The sequence below is a fragment of the Microcaecilia unicolor genome, chromosome 10, assembly GCF_901765095.1.
Source record: "Microcaecilia unicolor chromosome 10, aMicUni1.1, whole genome shotgun sequence".
In the NCBI taxonomy this organism is placed as follows: Eukaryota; Metazoa; Chordata; class Amphibia; order Gymnophiona; family Siphonopidae; genus Microcaecilia; species Microcaecilia unicolor.
Genome location: NC_044040.1, coordinates 40047334 through 40063088, shown reverse-complemented (window position 1 = coordinate 40063088; position 15755 = coordinate 40047334). Strand labels below are relative to the sequence as shown.

The 15755-nt window shown below is 41.5% G+C and overlaps 1 protein-coding gene across 4 annotated transcripts in view; it reads right to left on the bottom strand.

The window, feature by feature from the left end:
- The window catches only part of TRMU (tRNA 5-methylaminomethyl-2-thiouridylate methyltransferase), a 34879-nt gene extending 19443 nt beyond the window's left edge, over positions 1–15436 (bottom strand). Inside the window, exons 1-5 of one of the 4 annotated variants that reach the window (XM_030216828.1) lie at positions 15181–15436; positions 11928–12093; positions 5909–6015; positions 3500–3622; positions 238–410 (exon numbers count right to left, since the gene is read on the bottom strand). In XM_030216828.1, the coding sequence (XP_030072688.1) occupies positions 238–410; positions 3500–3622; positions 5909–6015; positions 11928–12093; positions 15181–15253 (642 nt within the window). In that variant the 5' untranslated portion in view covers positions 15254–15436. Of the gene's footprint in view, positions 1–237; positions 411–3499; positions 3623–5908; positions 6016–11927; positions 12126–14971; positions 15100–15180 lie in introns of those variants that run through there. The other 3 variants (XM_030216830.1, XM_030216829.1, XM_030216831.1) reach the window with 3 other exon arrangements.
- Positions 15437–15755: the final 319 nt, after the last annotated feature.

The window sequence follows — 15755 nt, the reverse complement described above, 5'->3', positions numbered from 1 at the left end:
AAGTTTCCCGGTCTGAATATGAGCCTGCTTTTTTCCCTCCATATATGTTAATTAAATTTTTATGCAAACTAATTTCTAGGATCCAAAACACTGAACATATATTATTATGAAAGTATACTATCTTCTGCTCCTACAAACACATCATGCTCCAGGGTATACACTGAAGGACTTCCATGTGTTTCCCACCAGTCTTAGAGGACCCTCCGTCTTTGTTATCACTTACTCCCCAGTTCACACCTCTTTCTTAGTCAACACGTGCTGAAAGCCTGCTTCTGCTGCCATCTTCTTTACAAAGTCTTTGGTTAGTCCTCCCAGTGGGAAGATGGTTCTTCTCAAGGCATCCTGGGAAATCTGGCTCAGGAAGAAGGTCTGGTCTTTGACGTGGTCAGCGCTTTGAAGAAGTTTAACAGCTGCAAGGTGAAAAATACATGACATGTTACAGTGACACATGGGCAGGATATAGTGGATACTTTCAGTACCATAGACATAGTAATAACTGATGGCAGATCAACAACCAAAATGGCTCATCCGGTCTGTCCTGTTGAGATTTATCCAGAAATCTCCACACATAACCCACCATCCCTCCTACTACTGCCCTCTTTCTATATCGTGTCCCAAACAAATCCAAAAATCTATTACATGGATAGCGTTCACCATCTCCACTGCTAGGCATTTTCAGGCCTTGCCATCTTCAATACTGCCTCCTATAAAAAAAACATCCTTCATCCTGCACACAATATTTTAAAATTCAAAATACTACATTTAACAAAATAATACAGGATCCAAGATGGTGCCGTGACGACTTACCACACCGGCAGCTCCCAGATCTTAACCTGAGCCACTCGTTGAAGCGGATCCTTGCGCTTCAGTTATGGGGAAGAGGAGAGGGAAGGTGCGGGAGCTTCCCTCGACTCCCACTGTGACCCAGGCTTCGACGCAGACGACCCTCGAAAGATTCGGATCTTAGCTGGACCCATACAGGCGTCTTCTCCCTCTGTTGGAACTGACGCTTTGGCATCAGTAGGCAGTGTAGACGGGGCTTTTCTAAGCCCTGTTCTGTGAGCGGCACCACCACAGCCAGGAAGTAATGCAGCTATAGTTAGTCCTGACCCCGGCCGTGAAGAACCAGGTAAACAGGAAGGGCACGCTTCCATAGCAGCAGTGAATTTGATTTTTGGTCAGGAGATAATACAGAATGCAGCACAAACTTTACCTCAACAAAGTGAGTACTCTTTACCAGATATCTAGTTCAGTTACTCCTGAGGTATCTATCCGGGTTTTAGCGAAACCTGCCGTTGTGACATTGGAGTCACTTTGGGACCTTACATCTGATATACATTCTTCCTTTGAAAAATACTAACGATATAAATCTTTGTCTGAAGCTGCTCTTCTCCAAGCACAGGAAACCGCCCAGCAAGTCTTCTAAAATAAATTCTCTAGACACTAAAATTCAGACTTTGGACTCGTTGGGTACAGTTTCAATTAAGGATAAGAATTTTACACATCGTCGGTTGGAGTACTTGGAAAATCAAGTCCGTTTTGCAGTAAGCCTTAGGAGGAAACGGAGTGAAATGGCAGTGGATGCAATTTTGTGATTAAGAACTTTGGAAATTACCCCTGACGCAGCATTCGCGAAACGGGGGCTCCCTCTCGGGTCATGAAGTGAGAAGTGCCGCCCAGAGAAGGACATTTTAGCGATAACATTCAGCTAAGTGGTTTTGGGTGACTTCTTCTTGAAAGACTTGTTAGATTTGCATTCAACAGGATGTAACAGGACTTGGGTCGCTTAAGAGTTTTCACTAAGAGGATACAGTACATTGATAGAAGTTATAGTGGACACACAAAGTAGACAGCAGATCACATAATAGAATTGGTGATTGACATTTAGTAGATGTGGAGTTTTTGGTTTTTTTTTAAGCTATATGATGGCACGCCGAGCTCATGCCTTATAGTCCGCTGAGGTGGACTGGCTGGGCGGCGACTCGAAGTCTTTTTTTTCTCCACATTTAAAATATTTGATTAAGCTGCTGACTTGGTGGGAGTTCCACAATATATTCACACAGGGAGTGTGAGCCTGTGTTAGGAATTTCAATTATTGATATAGCTTGAGTGTATTATTGTAAATAGTATACCATGCCATACTTTGTATTGCTTTTTGAATATTTTTACTGCTGTAATTGCCTATTGCTCGTGTTTGATCTATTCTTACTGTACACTGCCTTGAGTGAATTCCTTCAAAAAGGTGGTAAATAAATCCTAATAAATAAATAAGCTAACCACGAATATTCATGTGCTGGTCAGCTAAATCTAGAAGGCAAAATTGGACCGCCAAAATGCTATCTTTAACTACTATTAATTTAATCAGCCAAACGCTGAATATTCAAATAGCCAGTTAATTACAGACAACCAAAAAAAAAAAAAACCCCAGATATTCAATACCAGTCACCGGAAACAGCCCGGTATTGAATATACCAGGGTCAGCACTGATGGCAGCAGCTAACCACGCTGCCTGCTAAATATCTGGGGGATAGTCTTTACCCACCATCATTTTCTACATTTTTATGTTTTTAATCATTTAGCCTTCTTTTGTTTTAAGCAATATAAATTTTTGCAAGACAGTATGATATAATTTTCTTCCTCTTTTCCTTTCTATGAGGTGGCTTCATTACTTCAGACTGAATTTATCTCCAAGACATGAAACCTGGCAATAGACAAGTTCTTTCTATGTTAACTCCTCCTGCCTGTCAAGAAGTTTAAAAAAAAAAAAAAAGAAACCCTGAATTTTACAAAACGTCCTCTGGCCAAATGTTCCCAGGAAAGATGCATACTAGTTTCTTTAAAGTCATGAAATCACAGCTTCTGCTTGACCAAATGCAACCTTATACAGTATTATGAGCAATCAAATCATGCTCCAGCAAACAATTTGTGTCATACAGAGGTTATTGAAGACAGTGGTCACTAACACATTCTCTGTCAAAACATGCAAGTTTGCTTCATCATGCCACCTTCTACAATTGCCAAGTAAAACTTGTATTCAGGGCTTTTTTAGGGAGTACTTGGGGGTACTGAGTACCGGCACCTTTTCCATTGTCTGCTAAAATTGACCCATGGACCCCAAGTTTTAATGAAAGAGCTCAGGCTATACAAACCAGTTCTGCCTTGTCATAGATTCTATGACTGGTTGCAGGGGGCCTGGCTATTGTGGGATGGGTCCCTCAGTGATCACCCCACCCCTGAAGAGTGGCCTAGCATTTGAGTACCGGTACCTTTTTTGCTAGAAACAACGCACTGCTTGTATTAAGCACAGTGCCCTCCTGCCCACCCTGGTACTAGAGGGTGCGAGGGTAGGATGAAGGACAGAGGACACAGTCCTGTAACACCAGACTGAAAAAAGAAGGGGCCCCTTTATTAATGTTTCTTCTCTCGAACCATGCAGTTCCAGCACAGATACACCCTCATGTACATCTGGGAGAATCTTCTGTGACTCTCTGTCACTTACCATTTCTAACTTCAAATCTGTTCCTAAAAAGTCCTTCTGGCCTTTCCACGTGTCGTTGGTGAAATACTTCCTCATCCTCTTGGGAGGTTCTGGCATAATGGCCTGTAGCAATTGCATCAGCCCCTGTGCATCAAAAATGTGATTGTAAAGCTCAGTATCTGCTTGGTATGGAAAAAAAAAAAAGTACATAGTACAGGGTAGACAACAAATAGCCAAAATGGTAAATTTCATCTGCCCAGTAAGGAGGTTAGCAGTGTATGCTCCTCCTTGCAGGTTAACTCTCTAAAGCCACTGAGGCAGGGTTTTCAAACATTTTCATTTCCAGTTCAGAACATGATATGATCAAATGACTCTGAATTGCAAAAAGTCCCAGACGGTTTCAAGAGCCTTTACAAAATTCCAGTTTTTAAGATGATAGCTTCTGACAATGCAATCCATACAAAACACCTGGATAACAGGTCAGGTTCACAATTAAAGTGAAGCATGTATCACTAGAGAGACTGATGCTTAGACATTCTTTCTCTGGGGACTGTCATGGCTGCTCTCCAGCATCTCCAGTCTAGGACTCCAACCCAGAGCTTCTGCCATTCAAACATAACAACTATGCTTGTGAAATCTGTATGTGTGTTGACTTTTTGCAGTGCTTTTCTATCATAAATGGATTTCAGAGTATGTCTACTGATTATCTTAATGTTATGTTGTATTGTAAACCGTTCTGATTTACCTTTGTAATAAGTGACGGTCTAGTAAAGAAATAAACGATAATGGCAAGCATGCTCTCCCAAAGTCAGTCACCAGGGGGCTCACTCAGCAGCTGAAGGAACTCATTCTAACACATGCGCAATGAAAAATTTGTGGAATTGGAAATACAATCATGGTGGTCAGAGGACAATGGCAGCTCTAATGGGTAGGATACAAGAGGACAGTTGCAACAGGAGCATAGAAGGGAGATGCATGCTAGCATTACCTTAATTAGGTAGAGGACATGTGCTGGGGAAAGGGGGACTGTGCTAGTATCAGCCTGGAGAAAAGCGGGGTCACACACGTTTCACTGAAGTTTCAATAGGCTGCAGATCGTTTATTAAAAAAAAAAAAGATAGATATAGATAGATAGATAGATATATCACAGCTTGTCCCACTAACCAGCAGCTGGAAAGCTCCTTCAGTTGTGGAGCTTCTTCAGTTCCAATGCTATCGCTACTGAGCTGGGTACTGGTATTTCTGGTATACTAGGTCCAGAGCTCTGCAGTAGCAAATGTAGGGGATGGGAGGTATTAATTAGCAGGACCCTGCTCTTCTGCTCCCTCACTGATTATTTTTAAAAACAAGCACCTCTATTCTACTACCTCTGTGTGAGAGTGGTGCTTTTTGAACGGGTGGGGGTGAGGTTATGGTACCAACACCACCTTTTTCCCCTCCCTAGAGAAAATCCTCTAGAAAATAAGCACAATGAGAAAGCTTACCCACTACAAACAGAACCTAAGCTAAAGTCTGGGGCAGCCCTCAGAAAATGAGAAAGCAATTTACAAGAACTGCAGTGGGCTGGAGGAGGAAAGAGCTGGATTCAACATTCTTATGTCTTTATTCTTAGAGCACACTAAGCTCTGTCTCAGTGTCAGGACCTGAAAAGAGGTTCATCCTGCAACATCCAATATAGCAGGCACAGGCGAACATCCAAATTCTTTTTGTAATTCACAGAGGTGTATTTTGCTAATTTTTACAGTTGTCCTTTACAGTGGAGATGAAACATCTCAGCGCCTCATTCTATTCCTATAAGCCCTGCAGCAGACAGCATGAATGACCCCCCTCAACTCTGGGACACACCAGCCAGATTCTAGAAGGAGCTGAAAGCTGAGAGGAAAGAGGTTCTAAAAATGGAGAAAATTACATGACAGTTATGAATCAAAGCTCATAGTACCATGGACCAGAAGAAACTAAATGCAATAAAATTAAATAAAGAAAAGTACACACACACACTAAAGATCATAAACTTATGTATACCCGTGACTAGCGTATTTCTACTATGACGCATGTACAGCATAAGCAACATATACAACAAGTGAACTGACATATAGCTTTACACACAGCTCTCACACACAGAACTATTTTACAGAAAGCCAGCCCAAAGCTCTGCTTGAGCACCTACTGAGGCACATAAAACAAGAATATTTTCTGTTACAATGGAGACAGAAATTTCAATTCAAGGTGATTGTGTCTCCACCTGCTGGTGAAATCAAATAGACATCTCTGCTGATAATGCTATATTTCAAGTTTTAACAGGTACAGGTTCCTTTTAAACAGTATTTTTATGGTATCAACCTTTTCAAGTTGAACAATTTCCTTCTATTTGGCAAGAGTAATAAGTGTCATACAGCATAAGATAATAAAAAAGGGAAATATGGCACTTACCTAGTTTATCCAAAGCATAACGAATAAAATAATTAAATTTTAAATGCTTGTTGCATATTATATCAGGATTAGGGGTCCGTCCTTTTTCATATTCATTTAAGAGATAGCTACAATAAAAAAGGATGATAATTAATAAATTCTTGCACACATTGCACTGCCTTATTCTTGATTACATTTCCCAAGCTACATAATGTTATTCAAATACACTTGACTATTCTAGTTTCAAGATTAACAATCATGGTATGCACAAAACTAATCCAAATCAATAAACCACCCAAACTGTGTAAAAAAAAGATGGAAATTCCACCTGCTCAAAGTCAGTGGAGAAAAGACCTCAGTGGCAAATATTGGAAAAAAAAAAATAGGGAAACAAACCCTGAAAAAAAGTCACCATCACAGGTTAGAAAAACTCCATTGCTTACATAAAATATATGGGGCTAAAAAACATCATATTGCCAGTATCCATTAATCATTTCAATGGAATAATAAAACCCTAAATTGAGGCTTACAAACAAGCAAAAATATGCTAAAAAATTATGTAGCTTAGAGAGCACATGTAGAGAAATCCAGTGACTATAATGTTGACGGCATTATGGACTAAATTCTATACATAGCATCTGAAATAAATAAAATAAATAAAAATGTGCCTAGGTGGATTCTACAAATTTCACTTAAAGTTAGACATGGTTTATAGAATACACCTAGTGGCCACCCCATGATTAAAATGTAGGCGCATTTATTTACGCCAACTAAAACCTAGTGTAAATACCGGCGTCTAATTTATGCAGAGATCAGGTGTATTCTATAAGACTATGCAGAAAATTTAGGAAAGCCCACGACCCGCCCATGCGCCCTTCTGAGATACATTTGGTAGAATTTGCACAAAGCACTTTATAGAATATGCTTAGCAAGTTATGCACATAAATTCTAAATTAGTGCCAATTAATGTTAGTGGCCAATTATTGGCGCTGACCGGCTGGTTAATCAAGATATGAGCATAATTTGGCCCACAACCAAATTTGCATGCATAACTAGTCGCCATATATAGAATCCAATGGTATGTGCTGAAGAGCAAAAGACAATTTAGAAGCTGTATGATTGCTTCATGTATCAGTCTGACATTGCCATGTCATTTTGGCTCTGAATGGCTGACCCAGTTCATTTTAAGATCATGCTTTGAGAGCTCATAGAAAGAATTCTTGTAAACTGTTCCCCCTTTCTCCTGGGTCCAGAGCCTGACAACTGAGAAAGTCTGCAGACGCATTCTGTGAGCCGGTTACATGAGCTGCGGACAGATCTAGGAGGTGACGCTGATTTCAGTGTACTGTCAACAATGACAACTGGGTCTTTTTCTTGAGAGCCGACTCCTAAAGTGGACCCTAGCATTAGATAAATTATGATTCTGATTATTCTTCCCAATGTGTATCACTTTTCATCTGTCTACATTAAATTTCATCTGCCATTTGGATGCCCAGTCTTCCAGTTTCCTATGGTCATCTTGCAATTCTTCACAATCCGCATGCGTTTTACAACTTTGAACAGTTTTGTGTCATCTGCAAATTTAATCACCTCACTAGTCATTCTGATTTGCAGATAATTTATAAATATGTTAAACAGCATTCTCCAATGTCCTGGTTGAAGTCATTATCAAGGTACCACAGGAATCTCAAGTAGTTTCTGTAGTCTGGGTGTACAACAAAGCAGTAGAACATTTGCTGGATATCTACCATTATGGCGATAGGGTTCTTTCTGAAGCGAATCAAGACTCCATTAGACTGTTAATCACATCAGGCCCAGAAAGTAGCCCCTTGTTGATTGAGATTCCTTGATATTGAGCACTGGAATCAAAAACAATCCTGATCTGGCCTGGTTTTTGTGGGCGATAACCCAAAGGTGGCCAATGTAATGCCAATTTTTTAAAAAAGGTTCCAGAGGAGATCCGGGAAATTATAGACTGGTGAGACCGACGTCGATGCTGGGTGAAATGGTACAGACAAAATTACAGCGCATATTCAAAAGCATGGATTAATGAGACAAAGCCAACATGAATTTAGTGAAGGGAAATCTTGCCTCACCAATCTATTACGTTTCTTTGAAGGGGTGAATGAACACGTGGATAAAGGCAAGCCAGTTGATATTGTGTATCTGGATTTTCAAAAGACGTTTGACAAAGTACCTCTTGAAAGACGCCAGAGGAATTTGGAAAGTCATGAGATAGGAGGTAGTGTTCTATTGTGAATTAAAAACTGGTTAAAAGATAGAAAACAGAGAGTAGGATTAAATGGTCAGCATTCTCAATGGAGAAGGGCAGATAGTGGGGTTCCCCAGGGGTCTATGTGGGACCGCTGCTTTTAAACATATTTATAAACGATCTAGAGAGGGGAGTAACTAGTGAGGTAATTACATTTTCTGACGACACAAAGTTATTCAAAGTTGTTAAATTGCAAAAGGATTGTGAAAAATTACAAGTAGACCTTACGAGACTGGGAGACTGGGCAGATGACGTTTAACGTGAGCCAGTGCAAAGTGATACACGTGGGAAAGAGGAACCCAAATTATATCTATGTAATGCAAGGTTCCACATTAGGAGTCACCAACCAGGAACGGGAACTAGGCATCATCAATGATACATTGAAACCCTCCACTCAGTGTGCGACGGCGGCGGCTAAGAAAGCAAATAGAATGTTGGGTATTATTAGGAAAGGAATGGAAAACAAAAATGACACAAAGTTATTCAAAGTCGTTAACTCGCGACAGGATTGTGAAAAATTACAAGAGGACCTTACGAGACTGGGAGACTGGGCGGCTAAATGGCAGATGACGTTTAATGTGAGCAAGTGCAAGGTGATGCATGTGGGAAAAAAGAACCCGAATTATAGCTACGACATGCAAGGTTCCACGTTAGGAGTTACGGACCAAGAAAGGGATCTGGGTGTCGTCGTCGATAACTCACTGAAACCTTCTGCTCAGTGTGCTGCTGCGGCTAGGAAAGCAAATAGAATGTTGGGTATTATTAGGAAAGGTATGGAAAACAGGTGTGAGGATGTTATAATGCCGTTGTATCTCTCCATGGTGCGACCGCACCTTGAGTATTGTGTTCAATTTTGGTCGCCGCATCTCAAGAAAGATATAGTAGAATTGGAAAAGGTGCAGCGAAGGGCGACTAAAATGATAGCAGGGATGGGACGACTTCCCTATGAAGAAAGACTAAGGAGGCTAGGGCTATTCAGCTTGGAGAAGAGACGGCTGAGGGGAGACATGATAGAGGTATATAAAATAATGAGTGGAGTGGAACAGGTGGATATGAAGCGTCTGTTCACGCTTTCCAAAAATACTAGGACTAGGGGGCATGCGATTAAACTACAGTGTAGTAAATTTAAAACAAATCGGAGAAAATTTTACTTCACCCAACGTGTAATTAAACTCTGGAATTCATTGCCGGAAAATGTGGTGAAGGCGGTTAGCTTAGCAGAGTTTAAAAAGGGGTTGGACGGTTTCCTAAAGGACAAGTCCATAAACCGCTACTAAACGGACTTGGAAAAATCCAAAATCCCAGGAATAACATGTATAGAATGTTGGATTGGCCGCTGTCGTGGACAAGATGCTGGGCTCGATGGACCCTTGGTCTTTTCCCAGTATGGCATTACTTACAGTGGGGGAAATAAGTATTTGATCCCTTGCTGATTTTGTAAGTTTGCCCACTGACAAAGACATGAGCAGCCCATAATTGAAGGGTAGGTTATTGGTAACAGTGAGAGATAGCACATCACAAATTAAATCCGGAAAATCACATTGTGGAAAGTATATGAATTTATTTGCATTCTGCAGAGGGAAATAAGTATTTGATCCCCCACCAACCAGTAAGAGATCTGGCCCCTACAGACCAGGTAGATGCTCCAAATCAACTCGTTACCTGCATGACAGACAGCTGTCGGCAATGGTCACCTGTATGAAAGACACCTGTCCACAGACTCAGTGAATCAGTCAGACTCTAACCTCTACAAAATGGCCAAGAGCAAGGAGCTGTCTAAGGATGTCAGGGACAAGATCATACACCTGCACAAGGCTGGAATGGGCTACAAAACCATCAGTAAGACGCTGGGCGAGAAGGAGACAACTGTTGGTGCCATAGTAAGAAAATGGAAGAAGTACAAAATGACTGTCAATCGACAAAGATCTGGGGCTCCACGCAAAATCTCACCTCGTGGGGTATCCTTGATCATGAGGAAGGTTAGAAATCAGCCTACAACTACAAGGGGGGAACTTGTCAATGATCTCAAGGCAGCTGGGACCACTGTCACCACGAAAACCATTGGTAACACATTACGACATAACGGATTGCAATCCTGCAGTGCCCGCAAGGTCCCCCTGCTCCGGAAGGCACATGTGACGGCCCGTCTGAAGTTTGCCAGTGAACACCTGGATGATGCCGAGAGTGATTGGGAGAAGGTGCTGTGGTCAGATGAGACAAAAATTGAGCTCTTTGGCATGAACTCAACTCGCCGTGTTTGGAGGAAGAGAAATGCTGCCTATGACCCAAAGAACACCGTCCCCACTGTCAAGCATGGAGGTGGAAATGTTATGTTTTGGGGGTGTTTCTCTGCTAAGGGCACAGGACTACTTCACCGCATCAATGGGAGAATGGATGGGGCCATGTACCGTACAATTCTGAGTGACAACCTCCTTCCCTCCGCCAGGGCCTTAAAAATGGGTCGTGGCTGGGTCTTCCAGCACGACAATGACCCAAAACATACAGCCAAGGCAACAAAGGAGTGGCTCAGGAAGAAGCACATTAGGGTCATGGAGTGGCCTAGCCAGTCACCAGACCTTAATCCCATTGAAAACTTATGGAGGGAGCTGAAGCTGCGAGTTGCCAAGCGACAGCCCAGAACTCTTAATGATTTAGAGATGATCTGCAAAGAGGAGTGGACCAAAATTCCTCCTGACATGTGTGCAAACCTCATCATCAACTACAGAAGACGTCTGACCGCTGTGCTTGCCAACAAGGGTTTTGCCACCAAGTATTAGGTCTTGTTTGCCAGAGGGATTAAATACTTATTTCCCTCTGCAGAATGCAAATAAATTCATATACTTTCCACAATGTGATTTTCCGGATTTAATTTGTGATGTGCTATCTCTCACTGTTACCAATAACCTACCCTTCAATTATGGGCTGCTCATGTCTTTGTCAGTGGGCAAACTTACAAAATCAGCAAGGGATCAAATACTTATTTCCCCCACTGTATGTACTTATGTAACGTCTTTGTATCGCTCCATGATGCGAACACACCTCAAAAATTGTGTTCAATTCTGGTCACCACATCTCAAAAAAGATATAGTGGAATTAGAAAAAGGTACTTTTTTGGGATCTTGCCAGGTATTTGTGACCTGGATTGGCCACTGTTGGAAACAGGATGCTGGGCTTCATGGACCTTTGGTCTGACCCAGTATGGCAATACTTATGCACTTATGTAAGGGGACGAGATGACTTCCCTATGAGGAAAGGCTAAAGCGGCAAGGGCTCTTCAGCTTGGAGAAAAGACGGCTAAGGGGAGATATGATAGAGGTCTATAAAATAATGAGTGGTGTGAAATGGGAAGATGTGAATCATTTGTTTACTCTTTCCAAAAACACTAAGATTTGGGGGGGGGGGGGGGGGGGGCACGCAATGAAGCTACAAACTAGTAAATTTTAAATGAATTGGAGAAAATATTTCTTCACTCAATGTGTAATTAAACTCTGGAATTTGTTGCCAGAGAATGTAGTAAAAGCAGAGGGAGGTGGTAGAGACAAAAACGGTGATGGAATTCAAAAAGGCGTGGGAGGAACAGGATCTCGAATTAGAAAATGGATGATTAAAAAAACAAAACCAAAAACCTTGAAGGACTGCATGTGTGTGGATGTGTGAATGGCACTTAGATGGCAACTCCAGCTGTGATGAACTAAGGCTGGTGCTGGGCAGACTTTGTACTTGAAGTAAATACAACCTAAGTTCATTCAATTTCAGAAATATACCCACCTAAAAACATCATGCCAGTACTCTTTCACATAGGAAACCTGGTGAAAGGGGATATCCAACTTCTGGCAAACCTTGTAAGCATCATCACAGTCTCTGTCACTGGTGCAGATTCCATGCTCGTCCACAGAGTCCCAGTTCTTCATAAATACACCCATCACTTGGTATCCTACCAAGACGACAGTCATAGACCTGAGACCTCTTTAGATATCAAATATTGCATTTTTACAATAATAATTTAATAACTGAACCAGTGAACATTACAGCAGATTTCTCTCTTGATAAATAGGAAAGCTTCCAAAAAGGCAACGAAGTCATACAAATATAATTCTCTAATACACAATCAAAAGTTTGCTGAAAATAAGAGGAAAGAAACCCCACACTAGTTTCACAGGATATCATTTTTACCAACTGAAACCTCAAAGCTCCTAATAGCGTTACTTTTCCATGAAAATACACGATATTATTAAAAGCACCATATCATTGGTTTCTCATTAAAAGGAAGCCCAAAAAAAAAAATCCCCCAGTGGAAAAACCCTCCTGATCCAGGAGAAAAATAAATGTTCTAAAAAAAAAAAATCCCTTTAAGATATAAAATATCCAAATTCAGAATCCCCTAAAGCAGTGTTTCCCCAAATGCAGCCCTGGCATACCCCTTGCCAGTTAGGTTTTCAAGATAGCCACAATGAATATGCATGAAAATGATTTTCATATAATGGAGGCAGTATGCAAATGAAGTTTATGAATATTCATTGTGGCTATCCTGAAAACCTGACTGGCAAATGGTACTCCAGGACCGGACTTGGGAAACACTGCTCTAAAGTAAAAAGCCATTCCAATATAAATTATTCCAAACAACCTGTACTAACCCGCTCCAATCAAATAATGAAGCAACTGATCTTAAATGTATTGTCCTCTCCAAATACATCATATTGTGTCCTCCTCCTGCGTTATGCATTACTTCTTTGGCTCTTCTTGCTTCAGACCGGCTGACGTCCGAGGGAAGAAAAAACCCCACTGTGTTAACTTTGACAGGAGATACACACAAACCTGAAACAGGCACAGACTCTGTATTCATTAAACCCCAACAAGGGCGCCTTTTTTCACCACCTGCTTCTTCAGAAGATAAATCCTTTTCAGCCTCCTGACGCAGCGAGGCCCCCATTTAGAATACTGTGCAATTCTGGAGACCGTACTTACAGAAAGATATAAACAGGATGGAGTCGGCCCAGAGGGCAGCTACAAAATTGGTCAGCGGTCTCGGTCATAAAACATATAGAGCCAGGCTCATGAACTCTCAATGTATATGCTGGAAGAAAGGTAGGAGAGAGGGGATATGATAGAGACGTTTACTTCAGTGGCATTAATGTACAGGAGGTGAGTCTTTTCAAATGAAGGAAACCTCTGGAATGAGAGGACATAAGATGAAGTTAAGTGAAAATAGGCTTAGGATGAATCTGAGGAGGAGTGGCCTAGTGGTTAGGGTGGTGGACTTTGGTCCTGGGGAACGGAGTTCGATTCCCGGCACAGGCAGCTCCTTGTGACTCTGGGCAAGTCACTTAACCCTCCATTGCCTGCCGCATTGAGCCTGCCATGAGTGGGAAAGCGCAGGGTACAAATATAACAAAAATAAAAAAATACTCTTTCATGGAAATGGTGATGGATGCATGGAACGGCCTTCCAGTGGAGGTCATGGAGACAAAGACTGTGTCAGAGTTTAAGAAGGCATGGGACAGACACATGGGATCTCTTAGGAAAAGGGGGATTTAGTGGTTACTGAGGATGGGCAGACTAGATGGGCCATACAGGCCTTATCTGCCATCATGTTTCTCTGTTTCTATACAGCAGATAGCAAAACAAGGCAGCCTTGTTGGAGTTTAATGAATGCGGAGTCTGTGCCTGTTCCCGTTCAGGTTTGTACGTATCTCCCGTCAAAGTTGGCGAGGTGGTTTTTCCTTCCCTATGACCTCAGCCGGTATGAAACAAGAAGAGCAGCAGAAGTAACTCGTAACAAAGGAGGACACAATGGGGCTCATTTTCGAAGCACTTAGACTTCAAAGTTCCATAGGTTAATATGTAACTTTGTAAGTCAAACTGCTTTGAAAATACACATAAATACGATGTGTTTGAAGAAAACAATACATTTAACTTGCTTCATTTTTTGATTGGAGAAGGTTGGAACTGATTCTGTGGAATAATTTATATTGGAACAGCTTTTTACTTTAGGAGATACCTACAACGGGTTCCTGAATTTAGATATTTTATATCTTAAAGGGGGGTTTTTTTTTTTTTTTGAAACAGTTATTTTTTTCCTGGCTCAAGAGGGGTTTTTTCACAGTTTCTTTTTTTCTCTTTAATGAGAAACCAATAATACTGGTGCTTCTGATAATATAGTGGATTTTCATTAAAAAAGTAATGCTATTAGGAGCTTTTGAGGATTCACTGGGTAAGACGTTATACCCTGTGAAACCAGTGTGGGTTTTTATTTATTTATTTTATTACATTTGTACCCCACGCTTTCCCACTCATGGCAGGCTCTATGCGGTGGGCAATGGAGGGTTAAGTGACTTGCCCAGAGTCACAAGGAGCTGCCTGTGCCAGGAATCGAACTCGGTTCCTCAGTCTCCCAGGAAGTCCACCACCCTAACCACTAGGCCACTTCCTCCACTCCCCCTATTTTCAGCAAACCTTTAATTGTGTATTAGGTATTTAAAGTTTGCTGCTCCATATATTTTTCACAAATGTAACTGTACCATACAGCAAAAGCTGGGAAACCCGATGCAGGTACATTAAAATAAAGTAACTTGTTCAAGGTCACACAGTAGGTTACTAGCAGATGCTTTGGACAATGAATGAACAGGATTTTCAGCAAGTTAAAAAGTTTTCACCTAGTTTTGTAGAAATAAAATAAAAAAATAATCAGTAAACAAGGTAGTCAGGAAAGATCTTCACTAGCCAAACTGTACAAATGATTGAAATAAATCATTCTGACCCTTCATGAGGTCATTAACCGCTGCTGTTATACTGTATACTTATTACATGCTTACTTCATACTAACTCCAGTCAACCACTAGCAAATACTACATGAGAATTACTCTGCAACACAGACACCACTAAAGCAGCCGTCTAAGAAAGAGCTCCTTGTGTTGCCGTTAGATCCATATCGTGCTCTTTCCCTTTCTTATTCCATAAGTTCGTGGGCAGATACCCCGTCCCCAACCCCTTCCGGGTGAGCCAACAGTAGAGCTCAGCTCACCTCTCCGCTTCAGCAATAACGCGGCCACCGAGCTGTCCACGCCGCCCGACATAGCGCACACCACCCGCCGCATTTCTCCCAACAATTCAGTATTAACAGTTTGGCAATTATAGAGATTTGTTCTACATGGAAACGCATAACTCCTTCACGTTTCTCTTACAGACGCCATCGAATTCCGAAGTAAAAAGCAACGAACTCACAAAAAGGGCACCACAGACAGACACAACAAGAAAGCAACGTGTTCTAGAACTGGCCGCCTGAGTGCCCTTTCTAATGACGTAAGCACTTCTACAGACCAATCGAGGCCGAGGTGTCCAGGAAGTTTAGTCAGAGATTGGCTGAAAAGCTCCTTCGGTTTAATTGACAAGAGAAAGCGTCACGAGACAATGGGAGGCTGACGCTGTCTCACCCGAGGTCTGTTAAACTTAAACCTCATTGTTTGCTTATTTTGATCTCAAGAAGGGTTACCTTCGAAAGCGATGTTGTTAGTCCAATAAAAAAGGGATCTCGTTTTCTCTTCTATATTTTATTTTGTTTACTGAAAACCTCCTTGTTGAAACCAATTAGGATAATCT